Source organism: Heterocephalus glaber, unplaced genomic scaffold (assembly GCF_053883595.1).
Source record: "Heterocephalus glaber isolate CG9 unplaced genomic scaffold, H.glaber_assembly_v1.0 deba00001504, whole genome shotgun sequence".
Lineage (NCBI taxonomy): Eukaryota > Metazoa > Chordata > Mammalia > Rodentia > Bathyergidae > Heterocephalus > Heterocephalus glaber.
Window position 1 is genome coordinate 32,874,629 of NW_028258324.1, and position 24,911 is coordinate 32,899,539.

Consider the following 24,911-nt stretch of genomic DNA (forward strand, 5'->3'; position numbering starts at 1 on the left):
AAATTTTTTCCCATTCTGTTGGTTGTCTCTTCACTCTTGATGATTTCTTTTTAATAAGATGAGATCCCAGTTGTTGAGTCTTTGTAATATTTCTCATGCGATTGGGATTTTGTTTATAAAGCCTGTCTCCATCTCTGTCTTTAAGAGTTCCAACTATTCTCTCTTCCAGCAGATTTAGTGTTTCTGTTTTAATATTTAGATCTTTGATCCATTTTGATTTTGCTTTAGTGCATGGTGAGAGATAAGTATCTAGTTTTAATCTTTGGTATGTGGAAAGCTAGTTTTTCCAGCACCATTTATTGAAGAGGCTATCTTTCTTTGAGTGAAGGTGTTTGGCTCCTTTGTCAAAGATAAGATGGCTGAGTGTGTTTGGTGTTATTTCTGCCTGTTCTGATCTGTTTCATTGATCCTTAGGTCTGTTTTTTTTGCCAGTACCATGCTGTTTTTTATCACAGTAGCTCAGTATTATAATTTCAAGTAAAGAATTGTGATGCTCCCGGCCCTGCCTTTGTTGCTCAGAATTGTTTTTGTTATTCTAGGTCTCTTCTGGTTCCAAATGAATTTTAGGAATGTTTTCTCTAGTTCTGTGAGGTGTGCTGTTAATATTTTGATTGCAATTGGAAGTATGGCCATTTTTACTGTTGTTTCTTCCTACCTATGAGCAAGCATATCTTCCCATTTACTGATATCCTCCTCAATCTCCTTTTTCAGAGTACTGTAGTTTTCAGTGTTACTTCTTTTGTTACATTGATTCCTAAGTATTTCGTTTTTCAATGCTATAGTTTTCCTAATTGCTCTCTCACTAAGTTTGTTATTAGTATACAGGAATGCTATTGATTTTTGATTGTTGACTTTGTATCCAGCTATGTGACTGAAGTTGGTTATTAAATCTAGAAGTCTTTTGGTAGAGCTTTTGGGGTCTCCTCTATACATGGCATCCCCAAATACTGATGGTTTCATTTCTTCCTTTCCTACTTTTACTTTTTTTATTTCTTTCTTTTGTCCAGTTGGTCTGGCTAATGTTTCCAGCACTATATTGAATAGGAGTGGTAATAGTGGACATCCTTGCCTTTTTCCTGATTTTAGAGTAAAGGCTTTTAGTTTTCATTAACAGTTTTCTTTTCCTTTTTTGGTACCGGGGATTGAACTTGGGACCTTGCGCTTGTGAGGCAGGCGACGGAACCACTGAGCTAAATCCCCAGCCTGGCTTTTAGTTTTTGACCATTTAGTACGTGTGGGTTGTTGGTTTGTTGTAGATGCCTTTTGACACATTGAGATAAAGCCCGTCTATTCCCATTTTCTATAGTTTTTTTTTTTTAATTGTGAATGGATGTTGAACTTTGTCAAATGCTTTTTCTGTGTCTATTGAGATGATCATGTGATTTTTGTCCTTGGCTCTGTTGATATGGTGTATTATATTTATTAATTTGTGTATGTCAAACCATCTCTGCATCCCTGGGATGAATCCTACTTGGTCATGATGTATAATCTTCTTGATGATTTGCTGCATTCTGTTTGCCAGTATCTTATTGAGGATTTTTGCATCTGTTCATTAGGGAGATTGGCCTGTAGTTCTCTTTTTTGGTTGGATCCTTCTCTGGTTTTGCTATCAGGGTAATACTTGCTTCCAGGAATGAGTTTGAGAATATTGCATCCTTTTCAATTTTATTAAAGAGTTTGAGGAGTAATGGCATTAGGTCTTCTCTAAATTTCTTATAAAATTCAGCAGTGAATCCGTAAGGACCTGGGCTTTTCTTTGTTGGTAAATTTTTAATTACATCTTCAATTTTATTGAAGAATTTACAATATTATTGTAATTATTTAGAATTTTTATATCTTCTTGATACAACTTTGGTAATTAATATGTATCTAGGAATTTGTTCATTTCTTCTGTGTTTTCCATCTTACTAGAACACAGGTTCTCGAAGTAGGTATTGATGATCTTCTGGATTTCTGTAGGATCTGTTGAGATTTCAGCTTTTTCCTTCCTAATTGGCATGGATTTGAGTGTTTTCTTTCCTTTTCCTGTTAAGGTTGGCTAAGAGTATCAATTTTATTTAGTCTTTCAAAGAACCAACTCGAATTCGTTGATTTTTTTTTTTTTTTTTTGTATTGTTTTCCTAGTGTCAATTGCATTAATTTCTGTTCTGATCTTTATAATTTCCTCCCTCATATGAGCTTTGTGCTTGACTTACTCTTTTTCTAAAAGTTTTAGGTTCAACATTAGGTTATTTGAGCTCACTGTTTTTGAAAGTTCACTGTTACAAATTTTCATTGTAGGACTGCTTTCAATGCGTCCCGTAAATTCTGGTATGTTGTATTGGTATTATCATTTATCATAGATACTGTTTAATTTCTTCTTTAATTTAATATGTGACCCATTTGTTGTGCAGTAGGGTGCTGTTTAATTTCCATGTGTTTATGGAGTTTTTATGATTTCTTTTTCCATTGATTTCCAGTTCATTGCTCTCTGGTCTGATAATATGCATGGGATAATTTCAGTTCCTTTGCATTTACTTAAGCTTGGTCTATTGGCTAGTATGTGGTCTATTTTGGAGAACATCCAACGTGCAGCTGAGAAGAGTGTGTATTCTGATGTTGAAGAGTGGAATACTGGAGAAATCTACTAAGTCCATTTGTTCACAGGTTTGGTTAACTTCTGCTGTTTCTTTATTGATTTTTTTTTGTCCAGTTGATCTGTCTGTTTGTGACAGTGGGATATTAAGGTCCCCAATTACAATTGTGTTTGTGCTCATTTGATTTTTCAAGTCCATTAATATTTGTTTTATATAGTTGAGTGTGCCACTGTTTGGTGTGTATATATTTATGATTGTTATCTCTTTCTCTTGGAATTTTCCCTTAACAAGTATGTAGTGACCTTCATCTCTTTTGATCAGTCTTGGTTTGAAGTTTACTTTGTCTCCAAATAGAATAGCTACCCCTGTTTTTTTCCAGGTTCCCGTTGCATGAGGTATTGTTTTCCATCCTTTACTTTCAGTCTATGAATTTCTATTATAGTTAAGAGTGTTTCTTGTATGTAGCATATGGTTGGATCTTGTTTCTTGATCTATTCTGCAAATCTGTTTCTTTTAATTGGTGAATTTGAGACCATTTACATTAATGGTTATAAATGATATGTATTGACTTATCCTTCTCATTTATTTTCCTTTTGTTGGTGTTCCCTGTCTTTCCCCTCTGTTCAGTTGCATGGCCTTGCTCGGTAGCTTCTTTCTAATGGTGTTCTTGGAATTGTAGTCTTAGTTATTTCTTTCTAAAATATCCTTCTGAGCATTTTGTAGAGCTGATTTGGTGGTCATTGATTTCATCAGGGTTTTTTTTTTTTCTTTCATGGAGGTATCTTATTTCTCTATTGATTTTGAAAGATAGTTGTGCAGGGTACATAAATCTGAGTTGGAGGTTTTCTTTCAGGAGTTGAAATACTTCAAGCTCTTCTCACCTTACAGGTTTGTGTTGAGAAGTGTGCTGTGATTTGATAGGCTTTCCTTTATAGTTGATTTTTTCATTTCTCTAACAGCTTTTAATATTCTGTTCTTGTGTTGAATTTTGGGAATCTTGATTATTATATGCATTGGTGTATATTTATTTTGATCATGGCTAACTGGAATTCTATATGCCTTACTTATTTGTATGTCAGATTCCTTTTCCATATTGGTACATTTTCTGCCATTACTTCTCTTAACAGGTGTTTTATGGCATTTGTGCTGTCCCCTGCTTTCTCATCAACCCTGATCAATCTTATTGTTGTTCTTTGTATCATCTTCAGCTATTGGATTGATTTTTCATGGTCTCGTGCTGTTTTAAAGAAATCTTTCTTTTTGTGGTCACTAATTGCAATCCTATCTTCTAGATCTAATATTCTATCTTCACCTTGGTTCAAATGGTTGCATATACTTTCAATGGAATTTTTAATCTCCTGGATCTGTTTGAATCTGTTTCATGGATTCCATTTCTTTCCTGTGTTGGGCATTCATGGTTTCCATCATTTCCCTAAGCTCCTCTTTTTTTTTTTTTAAATCTGTATCTACTCTGTATTCACTGAGCAAGTCCTTCATTTTGATTGTCATCTCTTTTTTTTAACCTGGGAAATTATTTCTGATCTGACTTTCTCTGTGGCCTCAGGTATCTTTCTTTTTTACTTGTGCTCCTATCATTGGAGGAAATTCAGATGGTTTGTTCTGATTTTCTCTATCTCATTGTCCCCTGGACTTGTCCTGAGTAAACTGGAGGTCTGGAGTTGTATTTTGCTCCTGTGTCGTGTAATTTTCTGGGTTTTTTTTATTCTAATTTGTTTTCTGTGTTGATGCTTATAATTTTCTTATTACCTTTCTCACCAGTATCGAGGCTTCCCTAGAAAGTGTCTATTCCTCATAGATGTCTTCTAGGTGTAGCTGGCTTAATTTAGTCTTTGTGTCTGTTCCAAGATTCTAACTCCTCAAGTTATTAGGGATGAGAAGTTGTGCTTTGGCTCCATACCCAGTCCTTTGGTACTGGACTATGGTGATGGTTATGACCCAATCAGTGTTGTCATACAACAGAGAACAGCTAATTAAAACAAGTATGGCATCCTGGTTAAAGTAGTACAATTACCCATAATAATAGTATCAAGCATACCCTAGAAACTGACAAACTGGTATCTATTAATTTGGTACCTTTAACTATAGGAGCAACAGGTACAGTTATATAACAAAATCTATCATAAGCTAAGAACTTGAATGCAGTGAATTTCTCCTTAGTAGAATGATTTTACCTGGAGGTGGGGGGGGGTGTAAAGAGGGATTAGGGACAAAACAGAAAGATAAATGAAGAGAAATATGGTAGAAGCAAGGTTGAAGGATAAAGGATGATCACCCAAGCTTTGGGAAACTGGAGAATATGACCCAAGAGAAAGAATGAAGGAGAAAGCAAAAGAATATTGAAGCAAATCAGAAAGACTAGAGATTATTTATGTTCACGTGCTTGAAAATGTCAAAATATCAAGAAAGATAGTTGAAATAGAGGAACAAGATGAAAAAAGCAAAACAAAAACAAACAATAAAGGTAAAAACCTAAATGACCAAAAAAAAGAAGAAGAAAAAAAAAAACCCTTACAGAAAAAGGAAAACGAAACAAAAAACAAAAAGTAAAATTCCTCTGGTGTCCACAGTTGTGTCATAGTGTCCAAGTCAGAGTCCAAAAAACTGTATTGAGTAACCCCACCAAGTCTGCAGTGGGATTAGAGGTGGATGTGGAGCTGATCTTGGCCTCTGGATGTGGAAGCTGGGGCCATTCTTCAGCCAGGAAGTTGCTGTATGTCCCTTGGTGGCCTGCCCACATCTCCTTACTCTGTGTGCATCTGTGTCACTGTCCCAGTTTCTGTGGCGCCCTTAGACAGAGACAGCCCGAGGCTGCTCCTAGTCCTGTGTACAGTTGGCCCCTCCTTGTCCTTGCACAGCCTCCACTGGCACATCTCCTCTCATGCTGCTTGTCACAGGTTGGGCAGAGTGCTGTCGGCTAAGCACTGGTGTCACCACTGCTGCCAGGTCAGTCCAAGGCTGCTCAGTCCCTCTTCAATCTTCTCTCTAGGAGGGGGAGTGCTGACTTCCTGCTTATTGTCTGGTCCCACCTCTGCCAAGGGTGCTTAAATCCTGCACTTCAGCATTTCTATTTTGTGCCCCTTGGTCGCAGGGCAGGAGGGGTCATGCTGTTCCACTCACTAATTTCATCACCTCTGTGGTCCCTAATCTTGTTGCTAGAGGTTCCAGTTAGCAGCTATACGGCTGGACAAAAAAAAAAAAAAAAAAAACCTAGTGGCCCATTGAGGAGGGAGCAGCTTCTTCGTCACTCACACCTGTGTGTGCTGGTGAAATTTGTTTCCAGGCTGCAGCATCTTCTGTTTGCAGGAAGGCAAAGGGGTTGAGGGGCTTTATATTGCAGATCTATCCTGTGTGGATTGAGTTTGTCACACCTTTGCAGTCCGTTAGTTATTGAGAACTTCCTAGAATGGCGGTTTCTGTTCCTAACACCAGTGGCAGCATTTTATGAAGTCCTATGCCTATGTTTTGTTTGATCTGCAAGTCTCTTACTTCACATTGATTTTGGTATCGGTGTATGTCCCTCCCTTTCTCCCAATTACCTGTGTCTTTAGCTGATTTTCTCAGAGTAGCTCCAACACGGCTCCTCCTGTATTTAGACGTGTTGAATCACTGACACATGATTCTTTTTTTTTTTTTTTTTTTAATTCGGCACCAGGGGTCAAACTCAGGACCTTGTGCCTACGAGGCAGGCACAGTGCCAATAAGCTAAATCCCCGGCCCCTGTTGCCACATAATTCTTAATGGTAAAGCTAGAATTTGTTCTTTGTTTCATACCATGATGTACTCCTCAGAAGTAGTTAGGATTAAAACTTGGTTCTCCACTTGATCTTAGCCAAAAGGCCGAGAAGCAATAAAAACTTGGTTCTCTAATAATGTTTTTTTGTTAGAGACTAGAATTTATTATGTTGCCCAGCCCTGGAACACCTAGGCTCAAATAATTATTCTGCCTCAGCTTCCTAAGGAGGTGGATTTATAGGCATATGCCATTGTACCTGGGTTGACTCTCTTAAAATTTTTATCCTTTGACTTGTCTGAATGAATGAACCACTTCATTCATTGCTCAGTGATCTCTGTAAGTAATTTCCATACAAAAACAAAATACTAACAGTTTGCTGTCATATAGAAAAAGTAATTAGAGGTAGAAGTGATACTTGTTTAAAGTCAGGACTGAAAATCATAACATTTTGTTTTGAGTTTGGGCACATCTTGAACCTCAGTTTTCGCTCTCCATAATAGTGTTTAGGTGATGAATGGGGAGAATAATTAATTTAATTAAAAGCACAGCATTAGTTAACATTTCTTCAGTACTTGGTATGTGCTAAGCAGTCTGCTAAATATTTAAAATGTCTTCAAATTTGATCATGATAAAAATGAGTATTATTCTGTTCCACAGAAGAGGAAAATTAGGGATGAGGTTAATTTCCCAAAAGGTATCCAGAATAGAAGGTATAGTACCAGGATTATACCACCAGTAATCTCTACACCAAAGTTTCTACCTTTAACCACCGGCTTCCCTCCATAAACGGTGTTACACATGTGTAATCTTTGTAGTGATTAGCGCTTACTATGATATCTAGGAATTTTAAGATTTTTAGTCCCTAACTTATGTGCTATGAAAGGCAAGTTTGTGAATATTAAAGAACGGAGGCCAACTGGTCCTGTGTTCTTGGTCATCATTTCAGCTATAATCTCTGTACTTTACATGTTGGATTTTTCTATCATGTAAAATTTTATTGGCAAAGAGAATTTTCCTACTTTACAAACTGTCTTAAGTAAGCAGAGGAATGAGCCTAGGACAATTAATGGATATATATGCTAAGTGTTTACCGATAACCAGGCATCTCAGGTGATGTTCTTTCTGTTGTGGCAAAGCAGCAGATCGTTTTTCTGAGATCCATGCATGCCTTGTACTTTTATCAAAGCTTAAGTATTTGGTAAAATAGAAATACTAGTTCACATCTTTTAGAATGAAAAAGTCTTTCTTTTTTGTTTAATATATTATTCTTTATTAGTTGACTATAAGGTTGTTTATTATGCTGTTCTCTTTAATTTTGTGTATGTTGGAAAACTAACAAATTTTTAAAACATTACATGTTTGTGGGTTAAAAATATTTATTGGAAGATTTTGTGTCACTTAATATGTGGACTGTAAAAATACGAGGCCTTGGTTTTGGTCCTTAGCATTGCAGAAAACACATAAATGAATAATAAAATAATATGTAGAGAAAGAAGCAGTCTAAAAAAATAAGTTAGATCTGAGGCAAATAGCTACGTTTGAAATTAAATACTTTGTTTTGGTGCTGGATGTTAAATCTAGTACCTTGCTCATGCTAACTATGCACTCTACCTTTGAGCTAGATTCTCACCTCGGAAATTAAATACTTTAAAACCTTAACTTGAGTTAGACATGGTTAACTTGAGTTAGACATGGTATCCCAACACTTGGGAGGTCAAAGCAGGAAGATTGAGAGTTCAAGGCCACCCTGGGGCTACATAGTGAGACCCTGTTTCAAAAACTAACCCTCCCCCCAAGTCTCTCTCTCACTACTCAGCCTAGGCTGAGGATATAGCTCAGTGGTAGAGCACTTGCCTACCATGAGTGGTTTTTGGGTTTGATCCCTAGCACTGCAAAAACTAAACAAAAATTTATGATGGCAGAAAATTTTAACATAGGGATTTTATAGTTTTGAATTAGTGTCCTTTTTATATTAAACTTTCATGATGAATATAGAAGTTTCACTAAATACTGTTTCTACTCTTTGTCTTTAGGTCCTGGCTTGGCTATCAGAGTAATATGTGCTGAGGAACCTTATATTTGTAAGGACTTTCCTGAAACCAATAATATTTTGAAAATAGTGGCTGATTTTTCTGCAAGTGTTAAGAAGGTAATAATTTGACATATCTGATTGGTACAAGAATTGAATGGATTTATATTGTATTCTTATATTTACAAACTTTATTAGGGCTGCATTATTTGAAAATTTAGGGTAATATAAGCTTTGAAATGATGGTGAGAAAGTATACTGCAGAGTTTCTAAGATACAGACTTCTTTCTAGCCAAATAAAACTGGACATCTGGAATCCTTAACAATACTAGGTCAAGTATTTTAAAACATGCTCTTTGTATGTTTTGCAAGAAAATAGGGAAAATCCTTCGAGTCAGCAATGAATTGGAAGATAGTCCAACATGCCAAGAAAGCTGTCTTCTTCTCTGGGACAGCTGCTAATCCCATGTGGTGTTTGGATTTGTTTTGAGACAGGGTCTCACTGAGTAGATAAGGCTGTCCTCAAACTCACTATGTAACCTAGTCTGGTCTCAAATCACTATCCTTCTGCCTCAGTCTTCTGAGTACTGGCATTACCCATATGTCATCACACTTGGCATTAAAGGGCTTTTTGGTTTTAACAATTCCATTTATGTGTAGGTGTATAAACCTTGTATTCATGAAGACCTGGGAACCAGATTAGAGATTTGCACACTGAGTAATGCTTAAGCTCCAAATTGAGGATGAATAGAAAAGTCTCCTGATTTTGCAAATTTGGGGTGTTATATAGCTGGGTATGGTGGTACACACCTGTCATCCCAGCACTTGGAAGGCTGAGGCAGGAGGATTGCTGTGAGTTCAAGGGCAGCTTGGACTGCATAGTGAGTTCAAGACCAGCCTGTACTACATAGCAAGACCTTGTCTCAAAAATAAACCAGAAAACCTCTGTGGTCTGAAAATGTTAAGCTAAGAATTTTAAAGTGAACCTGGGATGGCAGTGCTTTGAGAAGTGAGACAAGAAGCAATATATAGTTCTTTAGGACTAATTTTCAACTTGTCCCTAAAGAATTCCTATAGATAGGAGTTCCAACAAATACCAGTTTACATTTAAAAAGTGAACACATATAGAGATAAGGCACCATGAATGAGAGTAGAAATAATTAACAGAAAAAGAGTCTCAAAGACTTTGGATACTGAAATCGGCAAACAGTATATGAAGTGAATAGAAATAAAAGAAGCTAGAAATAAGAAAAACAAAACTTAAGTAACTACAAAAAATGACGGGACCTATTTGAAAAACTAGAAATGAAAATTATAAGTGAAATTAACAACAAATAGAGAATTCATGAACTCAAAGATGGATGTTAGGAAATTATAAATCACCAAAAAGAAATATGAGTAGAAGAGGTTATGGTAAAGTAAGGAAGTTTTAATGTCCAGAAGGATATAATAGAGAAAAATAATTTTTCCAAACTGATGAAAGATGATGATGCCTCAGATTTGGCAAACATAATTATACCTCTCAAGGAGGACAAAGGAAAGAATTTGACACTTAGTAGGCATATTGTAGTGAATTTACAGACTGCCAGAGTCAAAGAAGCTGCAGAGAAAAGATCAAATATCTACAAAGAAAACACTTACACTGAAAGCAACAGTAAAGGCAAGGCTTCAGAGTACCTAGAGAAATAGTTATCTGTAGTACCAGTTAAGCTGTCTTTTTAGAGCTAGGGCAGAATAAAGTTGTTTTCAGATAAACAGAATTTACCACCAGTAGTCCCTTACTTAAGAAACAAAAAGTAATTTTTTCAACCCTGGCTTTATATTATAATCATGTGAGGGAACTTTTGAAGTGTACTATTCTTGACCCATCTCTAGGATTTTTTATTTATTTGGTTTGGGATGGGTCCTGTATGTCTTATACAATTTGACTTCAGCTGTGGTTGAGAAACCACTATTCTAAAGAACTGACTTAAATAGAAAGGTCTTAGATATGAAGGATTGGTAAGAAGAAAATGTAAATAGGAAAATTGAAATAAACAAACTGTAGAGAGAGTAAAAATAATGATCTCTACCTTTTGGTGTTTATATGACAACATATGAAGCATTCAAAAGTGCTTCAGTTGGCTGGACTTGGTGGTACATGCCTGTAATCCCAGCACTTGGGAGGTGAAGGCAGGAAGATCTTAAGTTTGAGGCCAGCCTGGACTACATAGTGAGCCCTCTCTCAAAAACAAAACAAAAAATGCTTCTGTTGTTTACAGAAGGACACAGAATTCTCTTTTATTAAGTATCCATATTAACACTTAGAGGGACTACTAAAAGAATTAAGGTAGAGGGTTTAACTTTAAAATATCAGTAAAGGACAAATAAATGAGCTTGGGTGAAATCACCAGCAAAAGATGGCCAAAAAAAGGAGAAACAAAAAGGGCAGATAGAAACTGCAGAATATAGTGGTGCCTCAGTTCACAAGCTCAATTCTCTCCACAATTCTGATCACAAACCCAACTTGATAAGAACCGAATCAAATTTCCCCATAAGGTCAACATTGAACCTAACCATGGAATCTGATTTGGTTCTCATCCAGTTGAGAACCAAATCGGTGAGTTCAAGGCCAGCCCACACTACATAGTGAGACCCTGTCTCAAAAACAACAACAACAACAACAAGAGTGAATACCTTATTTCTTGACACCTGAACAACTATCTTTGTTTTTTTCAGCCTCATACATTATTACAAAGAGTCAAAGCCTGCACCACAGAAGAGGATCAGGAGAAGCTGATGCAGATTACGAGTCTCCATTCACTGAATGCTTTCTTGCTGCCGATCAAAACTGTAGGTGTGCAGGTGAGTTGTATGAGTTCACTGATGAACTTCCTGACATTCTCTTTTGCTAATACTGAACTAGGAATTAAAAGGAAAATGAAATATGAAAGTATGTACACCAAATTTAGAAAAATTAAAAGGCAATTTAATAGAATATTTATGGAGCAAACATTATAGGAACTAAACAAGAGGCAGAGATTTTGTAGTTTTGGAACACCTTGTCAACTCTAATCAAAGGTGAAAATGAAAAGAATCATTTGCTACAGAGGTGTAAGTTGTTTCTTTCTTGAGGGGCAGGTATCAGTAGGTGGTCATGTCTTTGATTATCCTCATAAGTATGAAATATACTGAGGCTTTGGAAATCTTTCACCACAAGAATGCCCCCAGAGGAACATGTTACACCATTTAGGTCTTGCTCTCAGCTTGTGTGTACCCAATACCAAAGCTCTCTGTCTTTTCAACATGGTGTCTCTCTTTCTCAGGGGTGGGATGGTGTATAATGACTATTTTTTTTTTTGATTTCTGCCTTTTTATTTGTAAAAGCATGTGAGTTCTCAGTTTTGAAATGCTATTGTGAAATAACTACATCAGATTCTCGTTTATGTGATTCTCAAATGAATTTCTGGGGGTGAATCTTGGTAGGAAAGAGGAAGGTTTCTCGGTTGGAGTTTGTGGTTAAATGGAAACTAGAAAACGTGTTAGTAATTGAACTAAAAAAGGGCATGAATGCCATTTATTGGATTAACATGTTTATAATGTCCCATTATAGTAGAATTATGCATGGAAAAAATTCACTAGAGATTATTCATCTGAAACATAAGCATATTCTCTTGAGTAAAATTCTTAGCTCCGAATTCATACAGTTCTATCTATAACAGGATAACAATTCACTGTTACTTTTAAATTAAGCTAAAATATTATAATTCATGGAAAGAGCAGATCGAACTAGTTTGGCTACAGAATACTTGCCCTGTCTTTCTGACATTTTTAAAGCTGCATATGTGAGCTGCTTATTACATTGTTGAGACCATAATCTTTTTTTTTTTTTCTCGGTACCAGGGATTGAACTCAGAACCTTGTGCTTGCGAGGCAGGTGTGGTGCCACTGAGCTAAATCCCTGGCCCCATATATTGTTTTAAAATTACTGTTAAACTTTCTTGGAATTATAGAAGTAATTTTCTTTGTTTCATTGTTTTATGGATTATCTCATTTATGAATTTATATACAGATTGATTTTGAGATTGGTTAGGATATTTACAGGTGTATATTACCCTACCATGTAAAAATAGAAGTGTAGACAACTATTTAATTCTTAAAAGCTTTCCCAGTGTTTGTCCAAGTCCCTGGGTTTGATTACTAGCACTGTTTAAAAAGAAAAGTCAAAAGCTTTCCCAGTGGGTATGTTACAGAGAACACCTCTGTGTACCGATTCCTGATAGACAGAGTTGGGTGGAAATAGTTCCCACTCTTCTTTTTAAAGAAGCACTGTGTTACAGATAATAGGTTTCTAGATAATAGATTTTGAAATAATATAGTTTGTTGGATGAGTGACTTGTTCTTCAAAAATGAAACTTATTTTCAGGCTCTGTTAGTATTTAGCAAAACAAGTTTCCTTATTCTAGCCTCAGAGGTCTCTGAAGTGGAGTCTCTTGTAAACCTATAAAAGTGAGTTATTTTCTAAATACCAAAAATAAACCATACTAGTAAAAATTTAAAATACATTTAAAAAATCCTCCTTATTTCTACTATTAAGTTTTGTGTTTTCAGAAACATTTATTTTAAAAAGAAAATAGGAAGGGAGTATAGGTGCGTGTAAATTTTTATAACTGAATTTCATAAGTTTGTGTGTTTTTATAAGTAGATTATTCTTAACTGCTGCCTCATATTTCACATATACTTTGTGAAACTATTATTTTACCAATGAGCACTTAAACTGTTTGCAGTTTTGCACTATTATAGACATTTTGATAGTTACTTATATATTTCTCTAGGCTTATATCCTGAACAGTATATAGACATTTTATACTTTTATGATACTGTCAAATTACAGTCAAATAATTTGAATTCTCATATTCTCAGCTTTTGGTATACTGGGTATTTGGTAATTATTTTTGAGTCAGGGCCTCACTGTATTGCCCAGGCTGGCTTTCAGCTCACGGAGTCAAACAGTCCTTCTGCCTTAGCCTCCCAAGTAGCTGGGTCTAAAGGGAAAGGCACAAGACACCAAACACAGCTAAATCTATTGAGTTTTAAAATTGCTTTTGGAATTTGATATTATTTTAAAACAAATTACTTGGATTAAACAGGACAAAGGAAAAGTAATCAGTTATTAGCTTAATTCACTGTTTTTAAGAATTTTTTAATTTTTAAAACTTGACATAAAATTATGTCCTTGAGTACCATGTATATTGATATATATAATATGTAACATTATATATTATGTATATTACATATTATATATTATGTATATTATAATCAAATCAGGTGAAAATATCTGTCATCTCAAATATCGTTTCTGTGTGGTGAAAACCTTCAAGTTCTAGTTTTTTGAAAACAGTATTTTACTCTTATTTGTAATCACCTGACTGTGTGATACAATGCCAGAATTTATTTTCTTATCTGACTGTAATGTAGTATATACCCATTTGTCAACCATTCCTTAACTACCAGCCTGTGAGTAACCAGTATTCTATTCTCTACTTCAATAAAATCGACTTTCTTAGATTCCACATGAATGATATCATATAGTATCTCTCTTTCTGTGCCTGGCTTATGACTGTCAGTTCCACCCACATTGTTACAAATGACAGAATTTCATCCTTTTTTATGGCTGAGTAGTGTTTCATTGTTTATATGTACCACATTTTCTTTATCCATTCATTAACTGATGGTTGCTTAGGTTGTTTTCATTATTCTTGTTTTATTTTGACAATTCAGTAATTCAGGCTGGCTCTGAACTTAGTGTGTAGCCCAGGCTGCCCTCAGACTCAAGGTGTTCCTCCTGCCTCAGCCTCCTGAGTGCTGGGATTATAATTATAAACTACCACACCTGGCTTATTTACTTATTTTTAAGTTAACTTTTTTAGCTTCTTACTAGGCAAATTGATAAGTAAAAGTTGATGAATTGTTTTTTTGTTTGTTTGTTTGTTTTGGTACCGGGCATCAAACTCAGGACCTTGCACTTGCAAGTCTGGCGCCATGCTGCTGAGCTAAATCCCCAGCCCGTTTATGAATTGAAGAAACCTTTATCCAATAAAAGATCTTATCTGACAAATTAAATATGCTAGCTGTCCATGACTGGGCAGGTATTTGGAATGCAGTCCCAGTGGATGTCTGGCATATGTCAAATCAGTTATTGAAATTACTGTACCATGATGCTTTCTTTGTCTGAACTGATTTGGGTGGGATTTAATATGGGATTTTAATTTGGAATTTATTTATGTCATTAGATGAACCATCATTCTTTGACAGTCAAAGCCATAGTCTCAGGGCCTCATTTATCTCCTGCCACTGGCTTACCAAAAGAAATTTACTTGAACAGGGTCCAAGGAGGTCCTCAAAGCAGATATGGGACCCTTGGCTCACCACCTTCCTGGGCAGTTTATAGAAGTTTACTGACTTCTATCACAGAAAAAATATTTTCAGGATGTGTCACTAAGAGGCATACAGGGATGTATTCAGCAGAATTTTAAAAGTACAACTCAAAGAAGTAGAGTACAGGGCCTTGAGAGAGGCATTTATTTATATCAGAGAAGCATCTAGAATATACTTTTATTCAAAAAATATGTTCAGATTTAAGACAAAAAAATTAATACTGTCACCATTTATAACATATTTTTCCACCTGTCTTTTGACCCCTGTAAAACTTTATAAAAAACTATTGCTTGTATTTCCACTTTCAGGGTGACTGTCGTTCCTACAGTTATGTTTGTGGGATCTCCAGTAAAGATGAGCCTGACTGGGAGTCTCTTGTTTTCCTTGCTAGGCTTATACCGAGGATGTGTCACAATATTAACAGGTACATTCTGCAGGGGCAGGGTAGAGGGAGGGACATGGGTGAGGCACAGTGGAAAGATGTGGTTTTTAGGGTCTTCCTTTCAATAAGAGAGCCAGAGCCTAAGTGTAGACAGAGGTAAATTATAGTTAGGATAGGTGGCTCTGTTCAAATATGTACTTTGGCTATTGTTTGGCAAATGTTCAGTATTAACTTGGGTTTTTATCTTTCACCACAGTGTAATCATCTGTTTAAAAAATTACTCAATGTAGAAATAGGGGATTTTTATTTTACTATAAAATATTAAAAGTAGCTTTAAAGCATATCTTCCAGATTAGCAGATTTATACTATTGGTTTTATGGTAACATATTTTATTCCTAAAGGACTGAAAAAAATGTTATGCAGGTTATAGAATTACGAATAATGATCAGAATAGAGAATTTAAGAGTAATCCAAGGAGCAGGTCATGGTGGTACATGCTTTTAATCCCAGCATTTGGGAGGCTGAGGTGGGAGGAGCTATGAGTTTAAAGCCAGGTTGGGATACCTAGTGAGGTCAAGGCCAGCTTAACCTGTGTAGTGAGACCCTGTCTCCAAAAAAAAAGTAATCCAAGGAAAATCAAAGAAGAAATAGGCAACAAAAAGAAGTATATCATTAAAATAGCTGTATTTAAACATATAATTTTCATTTTCAGGCTTAATTTTCCTTTAATTGTACATTAATTTCTTAGATATATCAACAGATGATACATACTTCTAAATCTATTTTGAGTAAGTCGATTGCATGGTCCCAATTACAGTTCAAAAATCTCACTTGTTTATTATCAGATTGCTAGTTATTTCAGAGTTGTTCACTTTCTTGAATTTTCTTCATGAATATTGATTGGATAGATTACAACCAAAAATAATTACTTGAGGCTTCATTTTACTCAAGTCTGTTGTAGAAATTGGAACCCTGCATTACTGTGAACCCAGAAGAATCTGTATAGCTAAAGAAGTGCTAAAAAGTTAGAAGGAAGCCAAGTTTTTACTGATGGGAACAGGACCGCTAAAAAGTGTACTCAGATCTTTAGCATGGGGGCAGGGAGGGAAGGGAAATAGGATTAAAGGCCGGGGGGGGGTGGTGGTTGTGAAGTGTTGTGTGCATGCACCAAGCCGCTATGAGGAACTTGGTCATTATGTGCTAACAAACGTGTACGGTATCGTATATGTATGAATGAAGGGGTCCAAGAGACGCAGGGAAGGGGAGGGAGGGAAAGGGGATTCAAACAATGTCAGATACACATACCAGCTAACTATGATGAATGTAATCATGTGCTGCAAACGTATACCAATAAAAAAATAAAAAGTGTGTTTAGATGAACCAAAGACCCAAACACAGTAGCACTATTAATATACTGAAGAATTGTTAGTGTACATAATGGTAGATTTATAATTGCCTGTTTTGAAAGGAGATAACTGTTAGAATTATTCTTAATTAGAATAATAGTTTATATTTCATCTTCTCCCTTCTCTAAATTTATTTCCACTGTTTTAAATATATTATTGGTATTTAAAAAAATTTTTATGCCATTCTCAGTTTTAGCTCTCTTTAATTTTCTTCTGCCAATGGACAATCACCCTTGTTTAAAACTGATATTTTGCTGTGCTGTTTTCTTTTTTCCCCTTGTTTGCCTCTCCTTCCTAACTCAGCCCTTCCTCCCTTCTGAAAAAAGAATAAAAATGAAAAGCCTAGGGTGGGGGATTTAGCTCAGTGGTTCTGCTGCCTGCCTTGCAAGCTCAAGGTCCTGAGTTCGATCCCTGGTAACAAAAATATATATAAAATAAAAAATAAAAAGTCTAAGTGTCAGAAAACCAGAGCTAGAGTTTTCTTTTTTGGCTTTTGGAAATAGAGTCTCAGTATGTAGCCCAAGCTGACCTGGAATTTGCAGTGATCCTCCTGCCTCAGCCTCCCAAGTGCTGGGGTTACAGGTGTGTACCACCACGCCCAGCAAAAACTAGATTTTTAAATAAGAATATAGCAGGCCCTTAAAAGCATTTTGGTAGACTTTAGATTCTTTATCCTTTTTGGGGATTGAAGTTTTAAAATATTTTTCATTTTTACCCCCGACCTCCCAGTTTGAATGAGGGAACATTTGTACAGGTAGGGGCTGTTCTGATTTTACTGTTCTGTGGTGTGGATGACAGCATGTTCATGTGCACTCTCCCAGCCACAAGTTTGTGGTATTCTCAACTAATCACTTTCTCGGCTGAGGTCATTTGTGAAGTCTAGGAACTGTATTGTTTATAAGCGTGACCTACTTTCTGATGCTGTTTTCTTTTATATATCTTATTCCAAGTACACATTGACGAAAAACATTATTAAACTTTACCTTGGTAGTCACCGGGATTTTGTTTTCTTTGCTAAAGGCAGACAGGGATGCCTGGTCTGGTGGTGCATACTTGTAATCCCAGCACTCTGGGATTTTGAGGCAGGAGTGTCTAAAGGTCAAGCCCAGCCTGGGCAGTTTAGTAACTCAGTGAGACTTTGCCTCAAAATAAAAAAAGAGCTGGGAATGTAGCTCATTGTGAAGGCCCTGAGTTCAATTCCTAGTATTGGGGTGGTAAAAAGACAAAAAGGGCTGAAGGACACTACAGTTATCTGCTGGCTGTAGTTGAAGTAGAGAGAGCTAGGTGGCACTTGGATTTCTGCCTTTAACTTTCTCATTTTCTGGGTAAAGGTTGAGAAACATCCTTGCAAACCAGTGGCAAGGTGTAACTCAAGTTCTTATAATTGTCTGATTTTAGTTTCTTCAGGTTATGTTCCAAACTCTTTTATTAACTCTTGCAGTGTGTCTTCATGTCTTTGAAACAGACATTTACTTAAAGCATTAGTGAGACATGCCATCTGGAAGAAAGTAGGATACTGAGTCTTATTTCAGTGTCTTTTTGGCAGGGAGGGTATTTTGAGACAGGGTCTCACTTTGTAGTTTAGACTGGCCTTGACCTCACCATGTAACCCAGGCTGGCCTGGAACTCATGGCAGACCTGCCTCAGCCTCCTGAGTGCTGGGAATGTCACCCTTGGCATTTCAGTGACATTTTAAATAAAGTGCAAATGAGAATCTCTAGGACCACTGTTTCTCAAAGTGAGGAGAAAAAAATTGGTGGACTAGGTTTTGGAAATTCATTTTAGCTTCACTTGGAGATTTCTGGTGCATGTTAGTGTATTACAGTTTCTAAAGTCTTGTCATAAACCTATTTACGGGGCCGGGGACTTAGCTCAGTGATTTCGCCACCTGCTGCCCAAGTGCAAGAACCCGAGTTCGATCCCTGGTAGCAAAAAAAAAAAAAAAAGAAACCTACTTATTTGTTGAACTACTTTGAGGCTACCCATAACAAATTACTACAAACCGGGAGACTTAAGGCCACAGAAATTTCTTCTTTTATATATAAGTTTTAAAGTCCAGAAGTTTAAAATCAAGGTGTTGGTTAGGGCCATGTTCTCTCTGAACTCGCTGGGGAAGGATCCTCCCTTGCCTCTTTCTGGTGTCTGGCTATTCCTGTAGTCCTCAGCTTGTGGCAACATAATTCTGATTTCTTTCCTCATGTTCGCGTGGCCCTCTTTCTTGTGTTTACACATTTCCTGCTCTTAGAATGACACTGGTCATTGGATTGTGGATCACCTTACTTGAGTGTGACTTCAGGTTAACTCTGTTATATCCAAAGGGACCCTATTTCCACTGATTCTGGTTGAATATGAATTTGGGGGGATGTACAATTAGTACATTTTGTGAAACAAAGGTTGTAGTGATCACTGATACCTTTGCATATTCTGAGATACTCGTATGCCAGAGAACACACTTTGAGTGAGGTACATAAAATACAGATCTTCCTGTAATCATATATCCTGTTGTACCTATTTAGGGAGTTGAAGTGAGTAGGAAAGGGGCCTAAAAATAAATAGAAAGAATATTATACCCTTCGCCTTGTTTTGTATACTAAAATGTGATTTCTTTATAATTTCACCTTGTTAGAGTTGTCTATATCTTTGGCCCACCGGTTAAAGAACCTCCTACAGATGTTACTCCCACTTTCTTGACAACAGGGGTGCTTAGTACTTTACGCCAAGCTGATTTTGAGGCCCATAACATTCTCAGGGAGTCTGGTAAGTTGATCATTTTGTTTAGTTTTTGGAACCTTAGCATTATGGTTTCCAGCAGGAGGATATAGCTTTTGATTTTTAAATGCTTTTTTTTAAATTGTGAACGGTTCTGTAATACTGCTTTCTAAATGAAATTTATTTACCTATGTGGCTGTTAGCAGGTATACCTCCAATACTTTGTAGAGTTACTCTGCTCACACTCACACAAGCTGAGGGTGAACAAGGCAGTGCTCTTTGTTATTTTAGCTCTCCTATTACAAATAAGTGTCCTTTTCTCATCGGCTTTTCAGTGTCCTTATCATAGTGCTATGTTTTTTGCATTCTCATGCTTTTTTTAATTTTGCTAAAGTCATTCTCAGGCATAATGCTACAGTGCTGTCTGGGTTCATAAGCACAGGAAGACTGATAGACCTTATGAAAAAAAATCTTTATATTAAACTATTCAGTCATGAGTTGTAGTGCTGTGGGTTGTGAGTTTTAAGGTTAATAAATTGACAGTAAATATTATATAAGGTGTCTTTAAACAGAAACACAACATGATTATGTACAGATCAGTTTATGAAAATGTATACTTGTATACGTTTGTAACCTTGTATACTCTCTAGGACAGTGGTGGTGAACCTGTGACACTGCGCTGCAGCCCACTGTTTATATCATTGAAAGCTCTCAAAGGTTTGCCATTACTGCCCTAGGCGAATGGGTCAGTGTTTACTAATTCAATGTTTGCCACATAGACTAGGGTATAACTACCTTGAATAATGAAAATTAACTCTCCCTGTATATATCACATCACAAACATCACTGCATTGATCAAATTCTATTACTTGTATTTGTGGTTGCATCCACTTAGAATGCTGTGGGAGCACTTGAACTCATGGAGGCCATCTTAACTGTGGTGTGCATGTGTATATGATTTTAGATACTGTCTGAGAGGACTTACTTGAATTGGGTTAGAGTATTTTTCTGTGGTGTGGTAATTGGTTCTTTACATGTTCCTTTTTCTAGGGTTTGCTGGGAAAATAAGCCAAATGCCAGTGATTTTGACACCATTACATTTTGATCGGGACCCACTTCAGAAGCAGCCTTCATGCCAGAGATCTGTGGTTATTCGAACCTTTATTACTAGTGACTTCATGACTGGTATACCCGCAACACCTGGTAATGAGATCCCTGTGGAGGTAATTTATGTACTTTATTGTTAATGTACATTTCAGTACTTCATATATTTTATAATATAGTAACTAGAATAAGGTCTGACAAAGTTGATATTTCTGGAGTTGGTTCTCTGTTCATAAGATAGGTTTACTGTTTTTTTCTTTTGTCTTAATACACTTAGCAAGCAGAAAAAGCCCTTAAATTTAATACACTGTCTAGATGTCTGATTTCTGCATAGAAAGTAACTAACTGTAATCTATAATTTTATCTAACCCTGCTACCTTATAATTTTTCCTAAAAAGAAAATCCTAGGACTGTTAGAAATGAGGCTAAGATTTGTTGGCATTATGGCCAAATATCCGTGAATTGTTCTGTTACCAATTCCAGTTCATTTTTCAACACTTTCTTCCATCCTGTTTCTCCGCAAAGGGGTTCCAAAGGAGCTATTTACATAATTGCAACTGAAGGTCAAACTGAGAATTTTACTATTTGGTCCAGTTTTCCAATACACTGTTATGAGGCTCTGGTTATAGGTAGATAGCTGGGTTGGCGAATGTGGCCTGGTAGCTATTTTTCTTTAATGCTCAAATTTGCCAATCTGGCTAGTGAAGTGACCAGGCCATCCTCTCCTCCTATGTTGTTGAGAGTGATAATTATTAGAGTGTATCATATAGCACCTTGGTGGCCTCAGAGTTGTATGTTCAAGCCACAGATAATGTACAAAGCATTGTCTTAAACTCATAAATTCACTAGCTTGGATACTGTAGCCATATCTAATTGCTTGTTAATGTTTTAAAAACACTTGTTGTATATGTTATTATATTGTAAACCCAAAATGTACCAATAAAATAAAATTTTGAAAAAGAAAAATAATTGTTGTGGGCTGGTAACAAGCACAGCTTGCAGACTAGCACCTGTTTGTGCTGCAGACTAGCACCTGTTTATGCTCCATACTTGAATATGTACAGTTTTAAGGCATTAGTATCTATTATAGAGAGAAATAGGTTCACTATGAGATTAATCAGAGACCATCCTATATACAGGGAAGGTAATAGTGAAAATAAATCACATTTTAATTTTAAATTGCAAATATAAGCATTTTAGGACTGTTGGACACACAGTAGATCCTCTAACTTTTATTTATTTATTTTTTTATAACAGGTGGTGTTAAAGATGGTCACTGAGATTAAGAAGATTCCTGGTATTTCTCGAATTATGTATGACTTAACATCAAAGCCCCCAGGAACTACTGAGTGGGAGTAATAAACTTCTTCTGTTAAAGTACTGTGTGCAGTTTAAGTTGATTAGAAACCATTTCCATTATTGACATGCAGTGCTGTGAAAAAAGAAAGTTACTGGAGCAGCTACATCACACCTTCGTCCTGCCCAGCAAAAAAATTTACAGCTTAAGAGCTGAGTGGGGGATAACTGAAAGGAACTGAAGAGTTTGTATGGATAATCAAAGTACCATTGCCCACTCAGATTGATGCTGCTTTTTGCCTTTGCCTCACTTACTTAGTCTTATGTACAAACTTATTGTGGCTATTGCTGTCTCTCTGTGAAGATAAATGAAAGTGAATGAGTTTGAGCAAAGTAATAGGCTTCTGTCTCCTTGCCAGTTTCTAAGAGCTGTTAAAAAAAAAACTTATTAATTATTGGTGTGACTTACTATGTCTACCTTTTAGAAAACCTGAGTTTTCCTATAAGTAACATTATTTATAAAGGGTGAGGGACAGGTGAACATATCTGATAAAGGTATAGATGGGCTTTTCTAGCCACTTTTGCAGGATATTGGGGCTACAAAATGTAAACTACTGTAAGATGGAAAAGTACTAGGAATTTCTGGAAGTACTTAATTTCATGAAACCACAGCCATGGCAGGAAGAAGTTCTGAATGATCGCACACACATCTGAATGGTCGCACAATGTTTTCAGACCATATTCTACACCAATGCCACATTATTCACTGTAAGCTTATTAATTAATAATGAGATTTATTTTCCCATCCTTCTATTACCAGCTCCAACAGCCTTGCATAGAAATTTCTTTTTTTTTCTCCAGAAGACATTGTTTCTGACATGTCTGGTGTAGTGCAGATAAGAATTCAAGAGCAGAGTCTCAGTCTCTTCTTTGAATGGTAAGAGGAGTATCTTTGAGGTCACAAAAGCCTCAATAAATGCCCAAGGCTTATATCATGTAGTGAAAAGTTAAAAACTAACCTCTTATAAGTTATAGACAGATCTGTTACTGGCTGCTTAGACTGACCATCAAGACCATGACCACTTTTATCAATCAAGGTATTTGTCAAACCTTAAAATAATTTTTTTCTAGCAGCTATAACAGGATTCAAGAACTCTGATGCAGGGCTTGTTGCCACTGCCACCAGTTTCTGAGATGTTTTATAACATTCATATAAGCATGATAAAATAGACAGTAGTAGACTAAAATTCTGCAACTGTTACATAGTTCAGGTAAGAATGTTACTATGTTTTTCTCTTAGCAATTAATTTCACCTCACATTGCTGCCTCATACCTAGTTGAGAAGATCTTTTATATTAATCAGGTCCAAATTTTTATTTAGAAAATAATGTTAGAAAAGGATGTGTGGCAGAAGGCATTTTTTCTTTCTGGCTGATCCAGGGGGCAACCAGGAGGTGCTGCTAGATCAGCAAGGAAAGAAGTATCACCGTAAGTGCTATACCCAAGATAAAGCAGTATTTAAATTCTACAAAATGTGAAGAGTTCTTTCTCTGTCCCTGTTGGGGGGGGTGGGGACTCATAATGGCCTGGGAAGAGGATGTGATAGTGATCTGTTCTTAATGGATTTAAGCAGATTTAAAGTCATGTTATTTTAGACCTATAAAATGCTTACCAACAAATTAGTACATGCTTATTTGAAAAAAATTCCTCTTCCAGTAACTGTCTTATGGGTTTGTTCTCAAATAATAGGACTTGGGAAGAATATATAATAAGAATATTTTCCTTTTTTTTCTTCTGAAATTTGTATGGAGCACTTGGAGTAAGATGGTTGATGCAAAAATGGTTAAGTGATTATATAAGTTTGGAATTGTTGCTCATTGATCTTTGCATTCTGAACATTTATTGTATAGAAAGCTCAAAAGTTTGAAGGTAAAAACAGTTGTTAAAGTTTGTTCTAATCTTTTTTGTTACACACCTGTTTAGTCATTCCTGATACTGGGAAAAGCTTTCTTCAAAGAACTCTTCACATAATACAGGTTTTAAAAAATTAAATTTTCTTGGATTCCCAATATTTAGTACCTGTCTTCCTCTGCAGAGTACTTTTTCCATTGTGCCATACAGAATTACCCGCATACCTTCATATTATTTCATCTGAGCTACTGAGAAGATTGCAGTTCCATTTACAGTTAAGGATACAAGCTCAATTTAGGAATGGTTACCTAGTGAATTTAAGAATTCAATGTCAGGTTTTCTCCATCCCCATAATCCTGTTATAGTGTGTTCTGATTCCTAAACTACATAAATTTAAGGAATGGTTTTTAATTTTTTGAGTATAACTGACAAAATACAGTTTACAAATACAATATTCTTAGATACATATACACTGTGAAATTATTCATTCAAGCTAATTTAACATACCCATCACTTCATGTACTTTAGGCAGTTAATTTCCTCCACTTAGAAACAATTTAATAGCAAATAAAAATACATTTAAACAAAAAACATTGCTCAGCATCTCTCAGAGGCAGATTAAAAGACTTATGTGAACTCCATTCTAGGTTATTTAACATCTCTATACATAATGCATTTTTGAAAATAAAACTGGCAATGCCATATATACTATTTTCTAACCTGTTTCACTTAACAGTGTAGTGGACACCTGTTCATCAATAAATTTATGTCAACATCATGGTCTGAATGATTAAAGTAGTTACTTTTTTTCATTTCCCTATTATTCGTTCTTCTACCCCTCATCCTCTCCCCCTTACTATCTTTCTCTTGTCTAGTAATAGTCTTCCTTCTACTTTTATGTCTTTTTTAGATTCTGCATATTAGAGAAAACATGGCAATATTTGCCTTTCTGTGTTTGGCTTAGTTCACTAAGATGGTGACCTCCATTCCATCCTTTTTTTCTGTAAATGATGTAATTCTGTTCTTGAAAGCCAAATAGTAACTGCAATTTGTGTGTGTGTGTGTGTGTGTGTGTGTGTGTGTGTGTGTTATATCTCATTTTCTTTACCCTTTCATCTGTTGATGGGCATCTATGCTGGTTCCCTCTTTTGGCTGTTGTGAATTGTGCTCCAGTAAACACAAGTATGCAAGTATCCCTGTAGTATGTTGACTTTATTTGCTTTGGGTATATACCAGTTACAGCTGAGTCATATAGTAGTTCTATTTTTAGTTTTTTTGAGGAGCCTTCATACTGATTTCCTTAGTGGCTATACTAATTGATAGCCC

The 24,911-nt window shown here is 36.1% G+C and overlaps 1 protein-coding gene across 3 annotated transcripts in view; it reads left to right on the forward strand.

The window, feature by feature from the left end:
* The window catches only part of Gmps (guanosine monophosphate synthase), a 69,473-nt gene extending 47,718 nt beyond the window's left edge, over positions 1 to 21,755 (forward strand). For all 3 annotated transcript variants that reach the window (XM_021253456.2, XM_004834498.4, XM_021253466.2), the window contains exons 11-16: positions 8,364 to 8,479; positions 11,078 to 11,203; positions 15,085 to 15,200; positions 19,192 to 19,322; positions 20,325 to 20,497; positions 21,636 to 21,755. In XM_021253456.2, coding sequence (XP_021109115.1) covers positions 8,364 to 8,479; positions 11,078 to 11,203; positions 15,085 to 15,200; positions 19,192 to 19,322; positions 20,325 to 20,497; positions 21,636 to 21,737 — 764 coding nt within the window. In that variant the 3' untranslated portion in view covers positions 21,738 to 21,755. The remainder of the gene's footprint in view (positions 1 to 8,363; positions 8,480 to 11,077; positions 11,204 to 15,084; positions 15,201 to 19,191; positions 19,323 to 20,324; positions 20,498 to 21,635) is intronic.
* Positions 21,756 to 24,911: the final 3,156 nt, after the last annotated feature.